The following is a 23,088-nucleotide window of genomic DNA, read 5'->3' on the forward strand; positions in this document are numbered from 1 at the left end:
ATTCTTGTTTGATGATCAGATAATCAGAAACATACCACATATCGGTTTTATCTTTCCCAGACAGAACAAACATAAATACGTTTCTAACCTGACACAACTAAGAAGGAGGAAGATCAGATGATGAAGCAGAGGGGAAAGATGATGTTAATTGAAGGAAAGTAGTCATCATAATTATAGGGAGGAGGATGATAGTGATGACTCTATTTCCTCAGATACACATTTGAAGGACCAGACCTGATAATCACTAACGTGGAGCCTTACGATGAGGGCATATACACTTGTGAGGTCATCACTAGGCTGGACATGGCTGAAGCCACAGGCACCCTGACTTTATATGGTAAGATCACTGATCATGTGTACTGCATCATCAAACACCAGCACCTGAGACTCTATAGAGTTTTTCCTAATGCTCGTTTCTAAAGTAGAGAGACCTGCTTGTTTAGATTTGTGCAGGCAGTTGTGTTAATGCTGTGATTGCTGCTCAGATCGTCCAGACCCTCCTGGCCTCCTCCAGATCACTGATCCGAAGCATCGTGAAGTCACTCTGAGCTGGACTCCTGGAGATGACCACAACAGCCCTGTTCTAGGTTTAGTACAAACTCACACACACCCGCATTGAAAAACACGTCATACAAACTGTTGTCAGATGTTTGTGGTTGTTTCTACCAAGTGATATGCACTGACACAGACACACAAATGCAAATATGAAACTTTCCATTGTGTCGGACCTTAATCCGTCTCCTGACATAATGAACGACTGCGTCTCACTGTGACTTTATCTCAAAGGAATGTTTACGTTTCTGATGCTTCCTTTTTCTTTGCTTTCTGTATTTTCCCATCACTCCTCGACTCTGTCTCTCCAGAGTATGTCGTTGAGTTTGAGGACCAAGATTTGAAGGAGATTGGTTGGGAAGAACTAACAAGAGTAAGCGAGAACAAGGTACATGCCAGGCTCTCGCTGTGGCCCTACATGTCCTACCGTTTCCGGGTCATTGCCATCAACGAAGTGGGCAAGAGTGACTCCAGCAAGCCATCTGAAATCCACAACACGCTCGCTGAAGGTAAGAGCCAATGTTTTTCTAAGCAGTTTTTATTGTCGTAGTAAACACCAAAACATTACGACCCTAAAACGTTTTTTTTCCGATTACAGCTCCAGACCGTAACCCAGAAGATGTTAGGAGTGAGTCCACAAACCCAAACACTCTGGTCATCGCGTGGCAGGTACAGCTGTTACCTGGGGGAACAAATATTTGGAGCAAAATCAAACACCCACAATCAAACTTTGTTGCTGTTCTTGTCATTATAGGAAATGGAAAAACATGACTTCAGTGGACCGGACTTCAAATACAAGGTGATGTGGAGGAAAGTGGTGGGCAGTGGGCCCAACTGGCACATTGACTACACAACAGCACCACCGTTCACTGTCAGCGATGTTGGCAACTTCTCTGCTTTTGAGATCAAAGTTCAGGCTGTGAATGAGAAAGGGGAGGGACCTGAACCAGACCCAGTCATTGGCTACTCAGGAGAAGACAGTAATATATATATTATCATATTTTTTAAACTGAACAGTTTTCCACTTTTCTTTTACTGGGAATATTTCTACTTCACCTATTCCCTTCCTGTCTGCCATTGTCCCTCAGGCCCATTGGAGCCTCCAGTGGACGTGGGTGTTGAACTAATCAACAGCAGTACCATCAAAGTGACCTGGGCTGCAGTGGATCGAGAGTCGGTCAGAGGACACCTGCTAGGATACAAGGTACAGATCCTGTATCTCCTTTGCTGTTTGGTCCTACATATTCAGGGCCTGAAATTATTAATTAATTAGTTAATTAATGCATATTTTAGGTTTAGAGTGCAGGTAGCCAGGTCTTAGCTGGCAGAGACTTCAGAGTTCTCTTTAGTTTAAAGTTGTGAAAATCAGACCCTTTTTATTTTCTCAATGATCTCACCTTCAAAATGTATCACGCTCTAGCTGCACCTCTTACCTATGTGTCTATGATCCATGTTCCATTCAAGATCTTTGCCATTTGTTATGGTTTTCAAACAGCCTTCTACTGCTTTACTGTGGCCATAATCATGATGTGAATGGAATTAAGTATTGCAGTCTACAAAATGTTAGAAATGTCAAGTATAAGTCAGAAACTAACCTGCACTTTCTTGTTTCATCATTATCTGGGCGTCCAGATCTACTTGGTCAGGCTCGGCTCCAGGGCTCACCACCAAGGCCGAAGGGCCACGGAGCCGGAAAGCCCCGTTGTGTTGGAGACTGGGGCCAATGAGGAGAAGAAGGTGATCAGCTCTCTCACACCATACTCCCACTATACCCTGGTCATGACTGTATTCAACAGCAAAGGAGAGGGGCCTGCCTCTGAGATGCTGTCCTTCAAGACCGATGAAGGAGGTGAGAACGAGCGCGAAGGAGGAGTGGCTGATGAAATAATGGGAGGGGACAGATAAAGAGGTTTAATTACAGACAGGGAGACTCAAATATGGGAACATGGTGTGAGGGGCAGAGGGATAATGGATTACAACAGAAATGACACTGATACCCAGACAATGCCTCTGAAGAGAAGGAGGGTGACCCTGATGTGCATCTAGATATTATCGAACAGACTAACCTTTGGGGAAACAGTGTCAGAATAGTGTAACAATGCCCTGTAAACCAAGTGCTTTGTGATCAGTGCCTGTCTGTGTTACTGCTAGTTCCTGGTCCTCCCATGTCCCTGATGCTGGACAGCCCATCAGAGACCGAAATGACCCTCCACTGGACGCCCCCTGACCAGCCCAATGGAGTCCTCATCGGATATCTACTGCAGTACCAACAGAGTGAGCATCATTTACATGGAGTCCTTATACTTCCAGTGCACAAATAGTGAAGTGTTGTTTGATTTTATGCAGCATCAGAGACATCAGTATAAACCAGTAGTCCGTCCATCCATTACCCACCGCTGGGATTGGGGGGGAGTCGATCCCAGCTGACATGGCAGGAGGTGGGGTATCCCCTGGCTGTGAGGCAACAGTGCTAACCACCACAGCACCATGCCCCATATAGTTCATGTCCAGCTAAATCAATAACATCAGAAAAATGTCAAACTGCAGCGTCTTAATGATGCTGATCCATCAGCCACATGTCACCCATAACGATGCGTTTAAGATCAAATAGTGATTGAGTGTTTTTTGGCTGTGTTGTGGTCAGTTGTGGAGAGTGACGACAGCCCCATGCAGGTGGTGACAATAGATGATTCTGCAGTCACCCACCTCACCCTGAGGAGCCTGGACCGCCATAGTCACTATCGCTTCTACCTGAGGGGCCGCACTGCCGCTGGGGACGGAGAGCCTATTATGCAGGATGGTGCCACCGTGCTGGATGGAGGTAAAAGCCGATTTACCACGTTACCACACATCACAAATGACACGTACAGGACCACAGTCCATTAGATCATGAATCTGATTCTTCCATCTGGATGGATTTCAGTGCCTCCTTCCAACATCAGCCTGTCTGTCGGGGAAAATTCGGTTAACCTCAGCTGGGTGGCCAAGAAGAGACACAGGAACGTGAGCTTCCAGATCCACTACCTCAACAAGAATGGTAATAATGTCTACACTGACATGTGGATAAAGAGAACCTCATTGCACTTCCTCATGGGAATAGTTTCACAATCTTGAGCAACAGAAAAAAACTAAACTGAGAATTGTGTTGTGTTTCTGCAGATGGCAGTAAATGGAAGAAGACCGAGAAGGTGAACTCCTCCCAGTCTTTCTACCAGCTCCAGGGTTTGGCTCCTGGCTCTCATTATCGTCTACGCTTCACCTACAGCAACACCACCTTCTGGGAGACTGACATTGAGACAGAAGGAACAGGTACCAAGATCGTTCTGCCTTCATTCATCCTCCTCACTTTCATCTCCCCTGCTTCCTCCTCTGGGCTTCCCACATCTAAATATAAAGCCTGATCCTACAGAGAGGGTCTTGCAGTTGCTGCATGTAAGCTCCTTTCAAAGACTTTTGTGAAAAGAGAACCTGGTTATTCATATGAAACAAACCATTACTCGTGTTTGTTTGGGGTGTTTTGCTGTATTCTTTGGTCCCCTGGTGAAATGCCACCCTGTCAGAATCCATAATGCTTTTGTTCTAGATTCTGCTGCCTCTTTTGTCTTTTATCATTTTCCCTCCTCTTGTACTTTCATCCTGTTTATTACCATTACACAAATGTACACTCTGCTTTCTGTCCTTTTTCTTCTGAAGGAGTGACGGAGGTGCAGCCAAGCTTTGCCACACAGGGTTGGTTCATCGGCGTTGTGAGTGCCATCGTGCTGCTGCTGTTGATACTGCTCATCCTCTGCTTCATCAAGAGGAGTAAAGGGGGGAAGTATTCAGGCAAGTGCAGCCCACTGTGATTGGCATTAGAGACGTTGAATCTTTTATTGTATTTGTCTCTTGTGTATGTGAGAGAAACATGGTTGTGACGAACTTTACAGCAGCTTTATGTGTAACACTGGCCAGTCTGGAGCCATACAGCTGTCTGCTTGTGCAAATGACACTGGAGTGGAAAAAGAAGCCCAGCAGTTACAGGAATGCACCACAGTAAACAGGATTATTCTGACTGGAAAAGAGACAGTGAAATAAGATTGCACCATGTTTGAAATGCTCCCCTAACATCGCTCTGTAATCCTTACAGTAGTTGCGACTGCAAATAATTGGCCGGATCCACTTGGCCAACCTTCTCCCCAGCAGCCTCCACATCAAACATGCAGTGAAACAGACCTCTAAGCTGCACTTCCTCACTTTGATAGTAAGGAAGAGTCTCTGCCCTGAAAAGATCAGTGAAATAATAATCACAAACCACAGTAACTGCAACCTGCAGGCCAGAGGAAAACACCAGCTGTCACAGGAGAAAAACAAGGGGCTGCCTCTGTCTGTGTTAAAAGCAGAGGACTAATTATAGGTTCAGCCACTGGCATTAAACCATTGAACAATAATGAATTTTAATTGATTTGAATTTTAATAATAACATTCATAGTGGTAGTTATTACACATAAACTCGGATGAGAAATGAAGTGAAAACTATAGATGTTAGACGGTGAAGATGTTTTTGTTGCACATACATCAACTCGTATAGCTGTTCTCTGGCTGTCTGCTACAACATCATCACCAATGTCTGAGACAGACGGTTAGAGAGAAACGTGGCTGAGCTCTAACTGATAATGAAATCCAGTAATCTCTCTCTCCAGTGAAAGACAAAGAAGAGGGTCCGATGGATTCAGAAGCACGACCTATGAAGGATGAGACTTTTGGAGAGTACAGGTTTGTGATCTGACTGCAAATCACTGTGTGTACATCATATTTCTATAGATCATTTTAACTCTGACTCCTCATACAGCCCTGGTTCCCTCAGCACTGTTTGGTTTTCCTAACCCTTTGTGTTCCTGTCACTGTCCCTCTTTACCCCAATGCCTGCCCCTGCTATGCAGATCTCTAGAAAGGTATGCTGCGATGTGACTTGCTCTCCCACATCAATATATTTTCCCCTGTTTTCTCTGTAACTTTTGTTAGAGTGTAATAGGTTATTGAGGACTGCAGTTAATGTTTTTTATTTGTGATTGCTGGTTATTTTTTTTTTATTCACCTATTGAGACTGTGACTCTAAAGTAAATAAGTGAGGCTTGTTGGATAAAGATGTAATCAGACTACATTTAGCTTTACACACCTTATGAGAAGACTTCTTGTATGTGACCTGTCCTGTGCCCTCACATGCTTCAGTGACCTCGAGGAGAAGCGCACAGCCAGCCTGCCGTCTCTGGGTGAGGAGAGCAAGCTGTGCAGTGAGGACAACCTGGACTATAACGGCAGCAGTGCCGTAACTACGGAGCTCAACATGGATGAGTCTTTGGTTAGCCAGTTCAGTCGGCCCAGCGAGGGTCCAGAGACTCTCCACGGCCTGCCAGACAACTCCCCGCTCAACCCCAACAACGCTCCCCCCGCCAATAACGGCATGCCCAACTCAGTCACCATCCTCGATTAACCCCCACACATCCACTGGGGACCATCAGACCAAAACATGACACCACATATGTGCCCATATGCTCCTCTTCCCTACTGACGTGCTGATCTGTAGATTGACGACTAATACACAATCAATATATTGACTATTCAGATGCCCCTGGCATTAATCTGATTGACCGGACTATTTTGACCAAAGGAGTGTCCAGACCAGTGGACAAATTGATATACGACTGACACGAAGATGTCCTTTGACCTCTCGCCCTCCTCTATCTATGTAGTTTATAACAATATAAACAACTAACATTCACTTGTCGCCCTTTCTTTCTCACATCAATCAGCTCTATAGGAAGCTAAAGGCAGACTGTAGGTATGACCCTGTGGCCATGCAGAGTAGTACATTGACAGAGGAGGATGCCAGGAGCCCAGTGTGGGGAAACAGGCAGCACATGCCATTGTAACAAGTCTTGAAACTTTATCATTGTCTTATTTTATTTCGTACCTGATTTTATATGCCTAATTCCATTTGATGTGATAGATTGTATTTGCCAGTAACAGCTGAAAACAAAAATCAGTCTTTTTTATTTTTAAATTTTTTTTTAATCCTTGTCATTGTCTCTAATTACTTTCTACACTATTTATATAAAAACCCATGACTTCTCTTTATTGACATGTTTCATAGATCAACATGTTTTCAGTGAAACAGAGTGAAGCCAAGTTTCTTACAATAAATAACATTGGATGCATTAAGGGGAACTTGCTGTGAAAATGCTAAGTAGCATCTGGTGTATATAGCTGCATTTACATCTCTCTATTTAGCCATAATACAGTATTATAGATATGTACATGCTCCTTCTAAGTTTCTGTGCCTGCTGGGTCTGCATAGTGCACCAGACTGATGTCATTACTATCTCGCCTCCCCATCAGAAGTGTAATGTCATTATGGAAAAGATATTGTAATTTTTGTGTCGAGACCTATGTGTAGCTTTCTGTATGTGTCTTTATCTCTTTCTACAATGTATTAAAAACATTGTTGTCTCTAATTAACAATCTTTTCATACCTGTCCATCTCATCCTACACAGGTTGTTTGAGGAGCAGTATTTATTTTATATTTGCAGATTAGAGAGTGAGTCTTGTGGGCAAACACTCTCTCAGATTTTATTTTCAGACCCTTATCAATGCAAGCTAATATTGCAGACAGGTGTAATGGTTGCCAGTTCATGTATAATAGCAAACAGTCGGTGTTTAGATCATCCACAGAGAATGTATTCTTTTAAGGCTGGGCAGACATTGCTTTTGCATGCCACTCATTTAAAGAAAATCTACAAGGTACTGGAGAAATAATTAAAATACTTGGAAGGTGAGTTTTTTCCCCCCACTGAATGTAAATACAAACCTCAAAGATTGTTTTGATGAATCCACCCATGTTTGATATAAAATGTGAAAAATGTGCAGGTTTAAAGCTACTTGATTTAAAAATGTTGCCAGTTGTAAGTTTCCTTTGTATTATTGCTATGAACTAAAACTCTCCATTTTTGACGAATGACTGCAGTGACATTTGGCTGTTTTAGCAAAAATAGCTCATAGTTGAGGAAAGAAAAAAAATGACAAAAAAATAAACCCACATTGTTCTGTAGATGTTTGCAAACATATCAAAATTTCTAAATCAGAAAAGAGTACATTAGCGTCATTTAGTGATAGTCGTAGTTACGTTACACTGAAACTTAAAGATTGTGTTCTTGCCCATAACCATCCATTGCAGTGCAGTGAATATCTGTGGAGTCTTCTGATGCAGTTATGAGAGGCAGGGATGCAGCGAGTCAGTTTGTGCATACCACAGGGAGTATCTATATGCAAAGTTGCTGCCTCAGTTCTCCCTATTCAAATAAAAAGCTTGACACCGGCCAAATATCACCTGACAGGCCCTGAGGTAAAGAATATGGGATGTCAAAAAGTGTAGTGGCACTGAAGGAGGTGCGTATAAGCTCCCTGTTGTTGGTTATACAGATACACTCAGGACAAATAAAGCTTTTTAAAAAATCTATTTTCATACAGGAGCAATGAATGACGCAAAATATGCCAATATTCTAACTTGACTATCTGCTGCTAAACATCTGTGTTTGTCAGTGTTCGGGGCAAATGTTAGCTTTGAATGAGGAATGAGTGTACACACACAGATACTCACTCAACTGCCACTCACTCTTGCTGTTCATGTGTCAAGGGGAAAGCTGGGGACACTTGGCCTTTGCTTTTCCACTGTTGCCCATACCTGCCACCCACTTATTTTATAGTTAAGAGATAAAGACCTATTAAAAAGTGAATTGTTTTGTTTAGTGAAGCTTCTTTGGAACAAACAGACAGATATTAAACATCAACGCCTGAGTGGGACGAGAGGGGTAAGGAAGGAGGGGTGGGTGCTGTGTGTCACTGCTGAGGTGTAGATGTGCCTCTTGTGGAGTGTGGGGTGTCCTATTGGTACAATGGGACTAATGGTATCTGAGCTGGGTGGACTTGTACCACATATGGGGCCAATATAACTGTAACTGCATTATGAATCTACCACTGTAACTGGATATAAGACTGAAAAAATAAAGTACATGGAACAATCTGTACCAAAAAAGGAGGTCCCTTTTTTGTCTTCAGTAACAGCCGGTAAAAACAATGCACACAAAATTAAGACGCAAGGACTGATCAATGAGAATTCATCGCACATTGAGCATGTTTCTTACACTCAGTAGGTTTCATTAGCTCATTGTCACAGGAGGACAGGGTGCGGTGGTCAGCGGGAGCCAGTGTTGAACTGATAGAAGTAGTCCTTGGTGGGCTTGTTGGTGTACAGTTTCTTGTTCAGGTACTCTAGGCTGGGGCAGAGACACAAAAACGCACAGTGAGTAAGTGTTTCTAAAAATGCTCATTAAATCTGAGCTCTACATTATCACCTACCCCCCAAAATACATTTGCTGAGTGTACAGTGTGTATGCGTGTGCAGTTCTTACTGTGCCTGCTGCTCTCTGGCCAGCTGCATGTTGTGCTGGTCCACCTGAATCCTCCTCTCCCTCCTCAGCTCTGCTGCTCTTTTCTCCTCGTCCTCGGCTTCTTTACACAGTTTCAGGAGCTGGAGGTCCCAAGCCGCGTCTCGAGTTTTCTCAGCGTCACGCTGTTTCTGAACATGGCAAGAACTTAAGGTCTAAATGCTAAATCTGAGTTAAGTGGCATACTGGGCCTAAAAACAGCTGTTCTTCTGAAGGAGTGGTTTCAACATCCAGGGCTGCAGGTTTTTAAGCTTTCTTCTTCACACTTTTTTGAAGCACTGGACAACCTGACCACGTTAAGCCTCTAAAAGGTATTTGAATAAAATAATCTGAAAAGAAATAAGCCCCCTTCAGTTGAACTGTACCTTGTGAAGAAAAGCTGCTGTGAACAGACAACGGCATAAAAAATTGGAATAAATGAGCGGAGCAGCAGCTGTGGACAATTTTATCCAAGGTTCATTTTAACTGTTGTGGTGACTTGTGGAGAACTAAGACGTTTCATGTGGACAAGTTTAAAATGTTTGAAACCACAGTTTTGATGGGATTTTACAGAAAGGTACAACTGAATAGAGGTTTGTGAGCAGAACACATGACCTGATTGTGAATGGGACTGGTTATAGGTGACTCCAGTACCTGTTTCTCAAGGCGCTGTGCTTCTTGCTCCGCGTGGATGGCGCTCAGCTGCTCATGGCTCATCCCCTTCCACCTGTCTGTCGGCACTTGGCGTGGCCTTCCTCCTCCCACTGCTCTGTCTGCTGTCTCTGGACACTCTGTCATCATGTCAGACGTCAGTGTGTGCCACGTCTCTGCAAGATTTTCCCTTTCTTCTCTCCTGTGCTGCTCCTCCAGTTTCTCAGCCCGCTCTGCAGCCTGTGGAGAAGAGTTTGTGGTGAGGCCTAATCATTGATAAAGGATAGTTGATCGATCATTTCCTTGATAATTAGAATAACAGGAGTTTTACGAAACACATCCATTAATGTGTGGCGTCTTTCATGGTCAAAATTCAGCTGTATGGTGAGACTCTCCTGAGAAATCCACTCAGTCAGTTGTATTTGCTTGTGTGTCAAGCATGTGAGTGGTTATTAAAGAAACCACATAATTGCCATGAAAAATACCAGGACCTGATGGATTTATAATGATGCATCCCAAAGGAGAATTCAGTCAAGTGCATTCAGGCAAATGAGAGCTTTTAAACCCAGACAGGGCCCATGCATACATCAAAGCAGTTTAACCATCCATGTTGCTTGGTACCAACTAATATAGTGGCTGCCTTTCTGCAGCAAGTGTGTGCACGCATCACTTAACATTTTCAATTAGTCATTTTAATTTCAAAACCCCACCTGAGAACAGCATGTCACAGCTCCAAACCCCACTGGAGTTTGCTTTGAGCATTCGTATCAGCAGGTGGTGTTTGAGCGTCTGTGTGTCCATCTGTGTGCGCACATGCATGTATGTACCAGAGCTCGATTGTAGCTGTCGAGTGCGATGCGGGCGGCTTTCTTACACTCCTCCTCTAGTGCGGCTTGCTCCATCCCCCTTAGGCCCTGATGCATCAGCTCTCTGCTCAGGAGCGTCTCTGAGACACACACATGAAATACAAATCACCCACTGTGTGTTTTTCACACCTGCATTAGCCATTACCCAGTGTAGCAAGCTCTTCAGTGACACACCAGGACAGACATAACAGCTCTCTGGAACGAGCATCCGTCAGTGCCGCCTGGCAATAAAAGCTGTGCGTAGGAGTGTGTCATTGTTTGTGCAGGAAAGCATGAAGCATGTGTGTGATTTACAGGGGCTATAGCATACACACTCATCAGGGCTTACAGTGTGCACGTGAGTTCCTGTATGTGTGCTTAATGCTTGTCTCTTTATACCTCTGTGCTTGTTTTCCATGTGCCTTCTCTCATTTTCTTCCCTCTGTTCTCGCAGATCTCTTTCTGTCTTCTTCATTTGTTCTCTCCTCATCTGCTCCTCTCCGATACCCTCTCCCTGCACAGGAAACAGGGACCGAGTAGTGCAGGGCATTATTTATTTAACCATTCTCTGGATTCTGTTCCACTGCTTTTGATGCATGCCTTACCTGAAAGATTTGCATGCTGGCAGGCCCCAGCTCACCCTTTGGAACGGTGATGCTTACTGCCCCCTTCAGGCCACACTTGAGATCAGCATCACGAGAGTCTTCCACACGCTGATGAGTGGCCCAGTACTGGGTCAGGTCGGGGTGCAAAGCTGCTCGCCTCTCTCTTTCGTCAGTGTCTTGCTGCAGCAGTATGCTATCATGATAGTTTCTCAGCTTATCTGAAATATGTTGAAAATATATACTAAGAGTGAATCAAAGCTCATTAATGGTGTAATACAGAGGTTCCCCCGGGTGAATAATGTCTGTGATTCAGATTTTATTCTGACAATTCTCTAGCTCTTATCCTGCCTATAATGTACCAAAAGCTTTGTTCCGTTGCATTTCCATGTTTTTCTGATGTTTTTTCTCCTCGACTTGTTGATTCAGAGCATCGAGGTCAAGGCCCATCACACGGAGTCGAGTGTTGAAGATTCGGGCCTTGCGTGCCTCCTCTGCAAGCCTTCGCCTCTCCGCAGCCTTTTCTGTGGACTGGTCTACAGGCAAATCTACTTTGTACATTTTCAAAGTTTCTACTAAACCTAGAGGGTAAGAGAGACAACATCACAATCACTGTTTATAACCAACAGGAAGGAATAGTCAGCTCCTTCAGTCCTGCATTCAGGTAAAATGACAAAGTACTGTCAGCAAAATCTGCTTCAAGTTATCAGTAAGGTGCAAAACAACGCTCTTGATGCTGGATGAAGCATTTTATTGTACCTGCATTAATATAATATTATAATATTATTATTACTGATGTGTGAATATTTATGTGAAAGTATCCCTTTATTTTCTATAGTTAAAATGAAATGGCACAACATGCATTCTGTTGGGCACTTTAATCTGCAAAACTCTGTCTCATGAATATGTTTCACTTTCACTTTCAAGTTTTTTGCTTTCAAATCAATTTATTTAAAAACGGATCTAACAAGAATGATGAAAAATAGCTTTTAGACAACAGGCAGCTTGAAACTTTACCAAGGACAGGTTAAAATATTCTCTCACATATTTTTTTCTGTTACCAATGAAGTAAAAGTTTGACAAACTAAAATGACTTTCTATAAGACGAGTTTGTGCCCTGCGTATTAAATATAGCACTATAGAGTAACTAGTACCTATAGTGTAGTACTTTGAGTAAATGTGCGTAGCTCAGTTACTTTCTACAGTAGAATTATTTCTAATTATTTCTAATTCTAGATCCTAAATAAATGAACAGTGACTTCTTGGTGTCATCCTGCTATAACCTGACATCTCCCCAAAGCCTGGAGATCCTTCACCGGAAGCAGATTCTGTAATTCGGTTGTTACTCAGTGATTATGGATCGAAACCAGCACTCACCTCGTCCTTAGCTGTAAATGTGAGCGAATTATTTCAGCCAGATGCTTCAGTCTGCGTCGTGTGTTTGTTTGCTCCCGGTAACCATAGTAACACATCGCTATGTTAGAATCGCCCTGTACACAAAACATCCTGAAATTAATATGATTTATAACATAATATAATTTATAATTTATAACGTGTTGTGTTAATTTTTTTCACAAAACGTCACTGTTAAGGAAAAAGTAAACTGACTGTTGATACCAAGTTAAAGTAACTACCAGGAGAATTAAAACGCGCTGTGTCTGTTTTTCATATAAAGGCTGATGTTATCGATAACCTGTTGTCAAGCATATCTATCAATAACCTATTGATCGACCAGCTGTATATGTGGCCACGGGCAGCTGAGCTCCAGATCCATCTAGTCTCGCGAGAAACCGCGAGGCTTGGTCTCTCGCGCGCTCGAGGGTTTTCCTGTTGGATTGTAAAATGGCGCATTGTTGTCACAACCGTATCGTAGCTGTTTGATTGCGATTATGAGGCTGTTTCGGTCGCTAAGCTAAAGGTCCCCCTCATAATGTGACTAACTAACAGGACAGCAATAGCTTGAACAGATAGGTTCATTCATTTGCGTGCATGCTTGGTCTTCGTGGTAGCTTGCTCGGTTGTTAGCATTAGCTAGCTAACAGTTTATTAGCTCGTATTCTCTGCAGATTTTGGGGAACAGACGCAGCGAAGATGGGCTATTTAAAGCTGATAGAGATCGAAAACTTCAAGTCGTACAAAGGAAGACAGATTATTGGACCCTTTCATAAGTTCACTGCAATCATCGGACCCAATGGATCTGGTATGTTGATGTAGAAAACATTATCCCGCGGCTAACGTTAACCTAGCGTTAATTTAGCGTTAACTTAAACTGTTGGTTACTAATAAAGAGTGAAGTAAAGCACCGCTGTGTATGTATAAAATGTATGTCTGAACGTCTCTGACTAGCTGGACAGCAGTTTGTTATATGTAACGTTAAATAAGCCCATGTTAATGTCATCTGTGTTAGGATGTGTATCACACTGCATGTGTGTTTATATTGCATTCTCAATTATTAGGTTTGTGTACTGTAGCATAGTAAAAATCTGCGATGGTCTTTTTGTAGGAAAATCCAACCTTATGGATGCAATCAGCTTTGTGTTGGCGGAGAAGACCAGTAACCTGCGTGTGAAAACGCTGAAAGATCTAATCCATGGAGCACCTGTAGGGAAACCAGCTGCCAACAGAGCCTTTGTCAGTATGGTGTACCAGGAGGATAACGGAGAGGAGCGCAGCTTCACAAGAGTCATCATTGGTATGAACCTGCATTGATGCTCAAGTTGGAAGAAATCATTTGCTTTGATTGTGCTTCTCTCTTTACAATGAAAAAAAATTTCACTCTAATATTTTTTTCTGTTGCTTCTGTCTGAAATTGGTTTTTCATTTATTGTTTTCTAGTTGACCAAAGGAAGAAAACAAGGAATTAAATTGAATCTAATAATTCCCCAAGGGGAAATTTTGGTCTTTACAGTAGCAGAGAAACTGAATAAGAAAAACTAAATATATTGGAGTCTGTTAGAATATACAATATACCTATTGAGTAAACACAGTGTACAACATAGAGTGCTACCCTGTACATTAGAACAAATCTGGCCAATAAAGAACTTTATAGCAAAGTGCAATACGTTTGGATGTTAACATTGATTATGTACTGTCAGAGGAGAAGTTCCCTCCTCCTGACTTAGACATACAGAGTCATTGTAAAATGATATGAGTGTAATGCTAATCAGTTGTTCTAAGTACAGCTGCACAACAGGGAGTATTATATAATGTGAAACATGAATTGATCACAATGAAATCCTGACAGTTTTATTTGCATATGAAAGGATATAATTTTCCAACCATTCAAAAACATAATTATACTTTACATCACTTGCTCACATTTAATTGGAATCCACGCTAGACTCTACCAGGCTCTAGTGAGATTTGTAATCCATGTCTAATTGTCTGTAGCTCTTTATATCTTATTTCAATTAATGTGCACATGGTGTGTGTGTGTGTGTGTGTGTGTGTCAGGTTCTTCCTCTGAGTACCGCATAAACAACAAGGTAGTGGGTCTGCCCGAGTACAGCGAAGAGTTGGAAAAACTTGGCATCCTGATCAAGGCTAGAAACTTTCTGGTTTTTCAGGTGAGACTGAAATCCTAAAAATGTTTACTGAGAGAAATGTGTTGTTGCACAAATACAATAAATGCTTTATTTTTAATTGGCAATAACAGTTATTAGTAGAAGAGTAACAGGCCTGGCAGTGCGTTACTTGTGTCTTTGTGATGGAAACAGTTATTGTAATAATGCATAGACCTTCACTTATTGTTTGAGCTTTTGTAAGTCAGCCAATTGTATCAGAGGCCTAAAGTATCAGTTTTCTGGTGTTTATATAATCTCTCATGTCTTTGTTCTTGCTTACTTTGCCTTTAGGGAGCCGTGGAGTCTATTGCCATGAAGAACCCTAAGGAACGTACGGCGCTCTTTGAGGAGATTTCTCGTTCTGGTGAGCTGGCCCAGGAGTACGACCGCAGGAAAAAAGAGATGGTGAAAGCAGAAGAGGACACGCAGTTCAATTACCATCGCAAGAAAAACATCGCTGCTGAGCGCAAAGAAGCCAAGCAAGAGAAAGAAGAGGTTTGTCTTTCGTGTTAACTGCAAATAAAGGGCCTCCATGTATTTGTATCCTTCTTGGATTAGAAATGAAATACATCATGTATCTTGAATTTTTTATTCTAATAAGAAATTTCACTGGTAGAAAGGGTTAGTTAATTTGACTAGTTTTGCGATTTGATTATGTTGTTTTGTGACATATTTTGTGTTGTCTATTTGTTATTGGTGCCTGTCTTTGAAAAGGAGACTTTTCTTTTTATCTCAGTAGGGCTTTCCTGGCCGTCAGTAAAGTTATTACTTTGCACATAATTTACTTCAACATCCTGTCTTTTTCACTCTCCTACCACCAATATACCAGGCTGAACGGTACCAGCGTCTGAAGGACGAAGTGGCCAGGAGCAGTGTTCAGTTGCAGCTCTTCAAACTGTACCACAATGAGACTGAAATTGAGAAGCTAAACAAAGAACTGGGCCAGCGAAACAAGGAGATTGAGAAGGACCGTAAAAAGATGGACCATGTGGAGGAGGAGCTGAAGGACAAGAAGAAGGAGCTGGGCAGGCTGATGAGGGAGCAACAGACCATAGAAAAAGAAATCAAGTAAGTGACTCTGACAGAGTTGCCTTCTCACAGTTTGCTTAGTGCACATGCCTACATCTTGTGCCAGCGTCAACCTAGAGCTTTAGTTAATCATGTGACTCTGCCCACAGAGAGAAAGACTCTGAATTGAACCAGAAGAGGCCACAGTACATCAAGGCCAAAGAGAACACCTCACACAAGATCAAAAAGCTCGAGGCAGCACGCAAGTCGCTGCAAAATGCACAGAAGATGTACAAGAAACGCAAAGCAGACATGGATGAGCTGGATAAAGAGATGAGGGCAGTGGAGCTGGCAAAGCAAGAGTTTGAGGAGCGTATGGAGGAGGAGGCCCAGAGCCAAGGCCAAGACCTCACCCTGGAGGAAAACCAGGTCTGATTTATTAGAATGTAGAGATTTAAGTGCTTGTTTTTGTTTTGCATAAATTATCAGCTCTAGGATTTTATTTAGTTGATACCACTGAAATATTGCAGTACAAATGTCTTCTCTAAATATCTGGCCATTATGCTAATATCCTAGATGACTGTTTAGTTGTCACTAGCTATACAGCTATACAGTATTTAGCAAAGGCAGTCGTGGCTTTGCTAACAACATCCCGTTATTTTCCTGTTACAAAGATGATTGTATGACTGCAAAGCTTGCAGATTTAGATTTCTGGTATTTGTGTGGGTGAATGGTGTCTCAAATGTTTGTTTATGACCTCAGATGGATTTTAAAAGTTTAAATTGACTTTACATGATGCTCTCTCCCCTCCAGGTCAAGCAGTACCATCGTCTGAAGGAGGAGGCCAGTAAACGTGCTGCGACACTGGCACAAGAGCTGGAAAAATTCAACCGTGATCAGAAGGCTGACCAGGACCGCCTTGACTTAGAGGAGAGGAAGAAAGTGGAGACAGAGGTAAATAGGATAATGATGGCAGGTTTTCCTGTGCCAGAATAAACTGACTTGTATTGATTTGAATGCATACAACCATATATTATGTCTTTTTTTTCCCCAGGCCAAAATCAAGCAAAAGATCCGTGAAATTGAAGAAAACCAGAAACGTATTGAGAAATTAGAGGATTATATTGCCACCAGCAGGTATTTTCTCACTGTTGTAATGTTCAATCAGTGTCATGTCCAGCTTATTGATTATTTAATAAGTTTCTCAGTTTTACACCTTCATTCACATATTTTGTCCCGTTGCCCCTCAGGCAGTCACTAGATGAGCAGAAGCGCATGGAGGAAGAGCTGACTGAAGAGGTGGAGATGGCCAAGAGGAGGATTGATGAGATCAACATGGAGCTTAACCAGGTACTATAGAAACACACAGGGAAGGGAAGAAAAGGAGATGACTTCAAATGGTGTTACTGTAACTGAGCTGTCTGTCAGTGTTTTCAGTGCGAGTTTGTGTTTGCATGCATTTCACAGTGTTTTTATGCTACATGCTGCTTTGGTATGACTGTGCCCTGGAGGTGAGCAGGAGAAAATAAATCAACAGATGTGTCTTACTGTAGACATTTTCACATATCAGCCAAAAGCATAAGTGTGACCAATAAAATGAATCATTGCCAGATGTGCTGCTAATCCATGGCAGCCCTGGCACTAGTGCTGCTATTGTTAATGTTATTAGATACACCCATGTTTGACAAGTGAAAACATCTATAGCAAATCCTGTTATTATTGGTGTTTGCTGTAGGTGATGGAGCAGCTGGGAGACGCCAGAATCGACAGGCAGGAGAACAGTCGCCAGCAGCGCAAGGCTGAGATCATGGAGAGTATCAAAAGACTTTACCCTGGCTCTGTGGTAAGGCAACTGGGACAGCATCTTGTACAACATTTACTTGTCTCGTGCTTACAAAACAACATTTGCTTTGCTTCTCTACTACATGAAGTGAAAGCACTGAACAACCTTGTCACACACTCCGGTAATAAGGGCATGGTGCTGTTTCCATTTCTACAGTATGGTCGTCTAATCGACCTGTGCCAGCCCACTCAGAAGAAGTATCAGATCGCTGTGACCAAAGTGTTGGGCAAGAACATGGATGCCATCATTGTTGACTCGGAGAAGACTGGCCGAGACTGCATTCAGTACATCAAGGAGCAGAGAGGAGAGCCTGAGACCTTCCTGCCCCTGGACTACCTCGAGGTGAATACAGATTATAGCTCTACCCACAAATCTTTGGAGTGGTTCTAATAACTGCAGTTATGAATGGAAATCTTGGTAAATGTGAGTAAGATGATGTTTGAGACAAGAAGAGTCAGTAGAGACTGTAAAATTCCTAATGTTAAACATTTTCTTTATGCTTTTTACTTGTTTTATCCAAGGTGAAACCAACAGATGAGAAACTGAGAGAACTGCGAGGAGCCAAGCTGGTGATTGATGTAATTCGCTATGAGCCCCCACACATCAAGAAAGCCCTGCAGTATGCATGTGGCAACGCACTGGTGTGTGAGAACGTTGAAGACGCACGAAGGATTGCTTTTGGAGGGCCATACAGACACAAGGTACTTGACTTAAGGATGCTGGCTGAGGTTTTACATATGTTGTCAACATGTTGATGCCAAGGATTGAAAAGCTATGGTACCTACTGGATGATGTAGTAGAAACCTGTCTCTTCTCCCACCTAACCACCAGCCTATTCTTTTACTTTGTCCGTGTCCAGACGGTAGCCCTCGACGGTACTCTGTTCCAGAAGTCTGGAGTCATCTCTGGAGGAGCCAGTGACCTGAAGGCCAAAGCCAGGCGCTGGGACGAGAAAGCAGTGGATAAGCTCAAGGAAAAGAAAGAAAAACTCACTGAAGAGCTCAAGGTAATGTTGATTAATGAAGTGTCCATCAACGAGGCCAACGTGTTTCTCATATTTGCTTGTATTTTAGCTAGAAGGATATCACTCAATGTTTTTGAGTCATTGAGAATCAAGGTGTGCTAGAGATCTGCAGTTTGATGTAATTTCAGTTTTCGCTTAATGTTTTTTCTTTGTAGGAGCAAATGAAGGCCAAGAGGAAGGAGGCGGAGCTACGTCAGGTGCAGTCTCAAGCCCACGGTCTGCAGATGAGACTCAAGTACTCCCAGAGTGACCTGGAACAGACCAAAACTCGCCACCTCTCGCTCAACATGCAGGTACAGTCGTTACTGTTTTCTCCTTGGGTTTCGTTACTGATACAGTGACTCGTGCATTAAACCTGTATTGTTTGCGTCATACAGGAGAAGTCTAAGCTGGAGAGTGAATTGGCAAACTTTGGCCCTCGCATCAACGACATCAAGAGGATCATCCAGTCCCGTGAGAGGGAGATCACTGACCTCCGGGACCGCATGAACCTGGTGAGACTGGCAAACACTGAGGTCCATTTTTAATACTGTAAATATGTGGCATTGCACTGATATCAGTTTGACTGTGTTTCAGGTGGAGGACGAGGTGTTTGTGGAGTTCTGTAAGGAGATCGGAGTAAGGAACATCAGAGAGTTTGAGGAGGAGAAGGTGAAGAGGCAGAACGAGATAGCAAAGAAGCGGTGGGTTTTCCAATAGTCAGTTTTAATATTGGTCATTTCTGAGTTTGTCCAAGTTTTTCTTTGTGGTCTAACCTGACATCCGTCATTTTGCCTCAGTCTTGAGTTTGAGACCCAGAAGACCCGGCTGGGTATCCAGTTAGACTATGAGAAGAACCAGCTGAAGGAGGACCAGGAGAAAGTCATGATGTGGGAGCAGACAGTCAAAAAGGATGAGGCTGAAATAGAGCGACTCAAGAAGGTCAAAGAAGATGAAACCTTTTGATCTGTTCTGTCCTTAATTTTGACCTCAAGTTTATCTTTCTTACATGTCTTGTCTTCCTGTAGGAGGAGCACAGACACATGAAGATCATCGATGAGACAATGGCCCAGCTGCAGGACCTGAAGAACCAGCACCTCACCAAGAAATCTGAAGTCAACGACAAGAACCACGAGATGGAGGAGATCCGTAAAAAACTGGGTGGAGCCAACAAGTCAGTGGCTGCAGACGTAGACACCAGCTTTGTTATTTTATGTCATGTGAAGACGGGTTAGGGGTTAGGGTTAGGGTTAGGGTATATTATATATATATGTATATTACCTTGGAGTTTGTCTAACCTACAGATGTTGATGTTGTGTATTCCAGGGAGTTGACTCAGCTCCAGAAGGAGGTTACGGCCATTGAGACCAAACTGGAGCAGAAGCGCAGTGATCGCCACAACCTGCTGCAAGCCTGCAAAATGCAGGACATCAGGTTGCCTCTTCGCTCTGGAACGATGGATGATATCAGCCAGGGAGAGGTACACAAACACATTCAGCCATGTTTTAGATTTGATTCAGTTGGGATTAAAACAGAAAATGATCGCCTCCTTTTGTTTTGCTGTTCCAGGGGACCTGCCAGACAGATGAGAGCAGCAGCCAGAGGACGTCCAGCAGTGTTCTTGCTAAAGAGGCTCTCATAGAGATCGACTACAGCATCTTGTCTGAAGACCTTAAGGTAGCTAGTCCAGTGACATTTACACATCTGCACTTTGTTACAGAGTGAATAAAGCCTTTGCCTGCGTAGTGTAGCTACCATTTAAACTGCACCTCATCTTATTTAATCCTGTTCGACTTCATACAGGACGCACTGTCAGAGGAAGAGATCAAGGCCGAGACAAACACACTGCAGCAGCGTCTGAACGAACAGCAGAGCATCCTACAAAGGATCAGCGCCCCCAACATGAAGGCCATGGAGAAGCTTGAGAGCGTCAGGGACAAGTTCCAGGAGACCAGTGACGGTGAGTTTGCAGGATGATGGTAGGGTTGGCCGACGGTAACTTTCCCTGTGTGTTCTCATGTTTGCGTTTGTCCTTCCTCCAGAGTTTGAGGCTGCCCGTAAGAGAGCCAAGAAGGCCAAGCAAGCCTTCGAGCAGATCAAGAAGGAAAGGTTTGATCGTTTCAACACCTGCTTTGAGTCTGTGGCCACCAACATCGACGAGATCTACAAGGCGCTCTCACGCAACAGCAGTGCCCAGGTTGGACTTAAAATGACTTATATGAATTGAATGGAACAGTGTGTATTGTGGTCAGTGTGTATTATGGTATGGCTGATAGCTCACCAGTCACAAACATAAACACTATTGGTCAAATGTTTTAGATTGCCTCTGTTTTCCAATATCGATAGAAATGTATGGAGTTTACTGTAATGTTCTTAAGGCATAACACAGAGATAATAATCAAACTGCAGTACACAGTACTATGTCCTACTGTGCAGTGTTGTCCACGTAATGCTTCAGAGGGTGTAGTGACAGCCTTTTCCAGCACCGCCTATACAGCAGTTGGTTGAATCAGTAAACCTGTAGGAAGCATCTTTTTTTTAAAGGATTTGTTTTCTTCCTTTGCTGCAGAAAAAATGTAAATAACCTGTTTCCTGATCCCTGAAATGTAATTTTCATTTTGAACCACCGGCACTTGAACTGTTGAAACATCAATAAAAACTGAAGGAAGTGGGTGGGAAAATGGGAGTGACCTCAAACCTTTGACCAGTAGTACATGAACGTTTAATTTGGTACGTTATTTATGCAGAGTACAACCTTTACACAATGAGTCTGTCTTTGCTGTGTAGGCTTTCCTGGGCCCAGAAAACCCAGAGGAACCATACCTGGATGGCATCAACTATAACTGTGTGGCTCCGGGGAAGAGGTTCAGGCCCATGGACAATCTGTCTGGAGGAGAGAAGACTGTAGCTGCCCTGGCTCTGCTCTTTGCTATCCACAGGTACAACAGGACGAATCAGCCTGATTTGATTGTTTGAATGTGACATTTCTGTTATTAACATCGACTCTGCTGTTTTTCTGTAGCTACAAACCAGCACCCTTCTTTGTCCTGGATGAGATTGATGCTGCTCTGGACAATACTAACATCGGCAAGGTCTGTTCAGACATGAAACTACATTTATGGACTTGAGCTTCTTCAGTGCTTTTTATTAAAGCTGCTCATCACATGAACTCATATTTTCCTGTAGGTGGCCAATTACATCAAAGACCAGTCAATGCAGAACTTCCAGGCCATTGTCATTTCTCTGAAGGAGGAATTTTACACCAAGGCAGACTCACTCATCGGTGTTTACCCAGAGGTATGTTTATCAATATTTTATACACAAAAGACATAAATGAAAATCCCAAATAAAGTACAGCCATGGAGCTTTGGCAGTTGCATATTACACTTAGAGTCCAGCAGAAACAGGTCGGTGGTAAAGCATCAGTAATGTACGTGCATTTCTGAAAAAGCTTTGTAACTAACTGATTTTTCATTGATTTGTCTTTGTTCCACAGCAAGGAGACTGTGTCATCAGCAAAGTTCTCACCTTTGATCTCTCTCAGTATCCTGACGCCAACCCAAATCCTAATGAATAGAACAAGGCACTCCCAACACTGGCATTCAGGCAAGGTGAAAATTCTCTCTGAATTACTTCTGTAGTCACAGATCATGTACTCATTAGGCCCTGCCTGTCATGTCTTATTGATTTTTATGGTTATATATTTTTGGAATATGCTAGAGTAGTGAATTTGTGAGTTTTCTTGTTGTCATCGGGAGGTGGTTCTTTTTAAACCGCAACAAGCAAGATGTATTTACATTTAACAAAGCCAGCCCTTTCTCCATTTGGCCATAGAAGATTGACTATAATCACAATTTATTATAATCTAGTGAATCTGTGTGGGAATCAAACCCTTTTAACAGACTGTAGAATTTGTATCACATGGTAAAATGTCAAATTTACCAGAAACAGGTTTTTGGTTGTTAGAACTTTTAGGTCCTCTTTTCAATGGTGTGCTTGGAAGCCACTGCCTGTCCTTTTTGTGTGTTATGTTATTTGCATTTTCATTATGTGCTACAACATTTTTTAAAGCTTAAATCAGGAAACTGTTGTTATAATATGATGGATACATTCCCATGTGTGATAGCTAAATAAAACCAGTAGGTAGCTGCAGCTGGCGGTGCCATGAGGTCATGGAGCTTTGTTAAATGTGTCATCAGATAATTATTTCGGTTGTATGAATAACAGCAGTTCCTTATATTCCCTGAGTGAACCTGAATCAATGGAAAACTCAATGTGATTGAGAATTTTCTGTCAGGCCTGTTTTATTGATTCATTTGCTTTAGTGAATAAAATTGGAATTATTTAAGCTCCTTTGTTTTCTATTTTTTAGTAATGTCAGCATGCAACATGTCTTCTGACTTCAGGTGTTGTTTTCAACAGCTCTGAGAATATGTTTTAAGGAATTTTCCTACTGGTCATATGGATCCATTGGAGGCCATATTGCTGCATGCAGCTTTCTGCATTAGTTTCCATTCCATAAGGGGGAGTCTGCGCTTTGCTAGGCAGGATTATTTATAGA

The 23,088-nt window shown here is 42.7% G+C and overlaps 3 protein-coding genes across 6 annotated transcripts in view; 2 read left to right on the forward strand and 1 right to left on the reverse strand.

Annotated features, from left to right (window-relative positions):
* The window catches only part of l1cama (L1 cell adhesion molecule, paralog a), a 36,816-nt gene extending 29,210 nt beyond the window's left edge, over positions 1 to 7,606 (forward strand). For 2 of the 3 annotated variants that reach the window (XM_026331718.1, XM_026331722.1), the window contains 15 exons: positions 213 to 337; positions 486 to 587; positions 864 to 1,061; positions 1,151 to 1,221; positions 1,307 to 1,532; positions 1,641 to 1,756; positions 2,185 to 2,401; positions 2,704 to 2,826; positions 3,197 to 3,373; positions 3,476 to 3,589; positions 3,712 to 3,861; positions 4,246 to 4,377; positions 5,232 to 5,304; positions 5,472 to 5,483; positions 5,761 to 7,606. In XM_026331718.1, the coding sequence (XP_026187503.1) occupies positions 213 to 337; positions 486 to 587; positions 864 to 1,061; positions 1,151 to 1,221; positions 1,307 to 1,532; positions 1,641 to 1,756; positions 2,185 to 2,401; positions 2,704 to 2,826; positions 3,197 to 3,373; positions 3,476 to 3,589; positions 3,712 to 3,861; positions 4,246 to 4,377; positions 5,232 to 5,304; positions 5,472 to 5,483; positions 5,761 to 6,022 (2,098 nt within the window). In that variant the 3' untranslated portion in view covers positions 6,023 to 7,606. The remainder of the gene's footprint in view (positions 1 to 212; positions 338 to 485; positions 588 to 863; positions 1,062 to 1,150; positions 1,222 to 1,306; positions 1,533 to 1,640; positions 1,757 to 2,184; positions 2,402 to 2,703; positions 2,827 to 3,196; positions 3,374 to 3,475; positions 3,590 to 3,711; positions 3,862 to 4,245; positions 4,378 to 5,231; positions 5,305 to 5,471; positions 5,484 to 5,760) is intronic. The other variant, XM_026331719.1, reaches the window with a different exon arrangement.
* ribc1 (RIB43A domain with coiled-coils 1) lies at positions 2,309 to 12,879 on the reverse strand. 2 transcript variants are annotated; one of them, XR_003297225.1, is made up of 10 exons: positions 12,745 to 12,879; positions 12,488 to 12,600; positions 11,473 to 11,691; positions 11,114 to 11,331; positions 10,908 to 11,022; positions 10,491 to 10,609; positions 9,667 to 9,903; positions 8,998 to 9,164; positions 8,731 to 8,862; positions 2,309 to 2,428 (listed from the first exon to the last, which is right to left on the reverse strand). XR_003297225.1 is itself a non-coding variant. In XM_026331724.1 (9 exons), the coding sequence occupies exons 3-9, from the start codon at positions 11,669 to 11,671 to the stop codon at positions 8,781 to 8,783; spliced, it is 1,137 nt and encodes a 378-aa protein (XP_026187509.1). In that variant the 5' UTR covers positions 11,672 to 11,691; positions 12,488 to 12,600; positions 12,745 to 12,879; the 3' UTR covers positions 8,340 to 8,780. The 2 variants fall into 2 exon arrangements, 1 of the variants encoding a protein (XP_026187509.1); XM_026331724.1 differs by lacking the exon at positions 2,309 to 2,428 and having other exon boundaries at positions 8,340 to 8,862.
* Positions 12,880 to 12,930: 51 nt separating this feature from the next.
* Positions 12,931 to 22,875, forward strand: smc1a (structural maintenance of chromosomes 1A). Its single transcript, XM_026331723.1, has 26 exons — positions 12,931 to 13,310; positions 13,614 to 13,802; positions 14,564 to 14,676; positions 14,965 to 15,168; positions 15,503 to 15,741; positions 15,852 to 16,110; positions 16,495 to 16,635; positions 16,736 to 16,818; positions 16,932 to 17,031; positions 17,417 to 17,524; positions 17,681 to 17,866; positions 18,046 to 18,225; positions 18,384 to 18,530; positions 18,704 to 18,841; positions 18,926 to 19,042; positions 19,125 to 19,231; positions 19,328 to 19,469; positions 19,556 to 19,701; positions 19,854 to 20,007; positions 20,097 to 20,204; positions 20,331 to 20,487; positions 20,570 to 20,724; positions 21,315 to 21,466; positions 21,550 to 21,619; positions 21,714 to 21,824; positions 22,024 to 22,875. The coding sequence occupies exons 1-26, from the start codon at positions 13,202 to 13,204 to the stop codon at positions 22,102 to 22,104; spliced, it is 3,696 nt and encodes a 1,231-aa protein (XP_026187508.1). The 5' UTR covers positions 12,931 to 13,201; the 3' UTR covers positions 22,105 to 22,875.
* Positions 22,876 to 23,088: the final 213 nt, after the last annotated feature.

This window comes from Mastacembelus armatus, chromosome 7, assembly GCF_900324485.2.
Source record: "Mastacembelus armatus chromosome 7, fMasArm1.2, whole genome shotgun sequence".
NCBI lineage: Eukaryota > Metazoa > Chordata > Actinopteri > Synbranchiformes > Mastacembelidae > Mastacembelus > Mastacembelus armatus.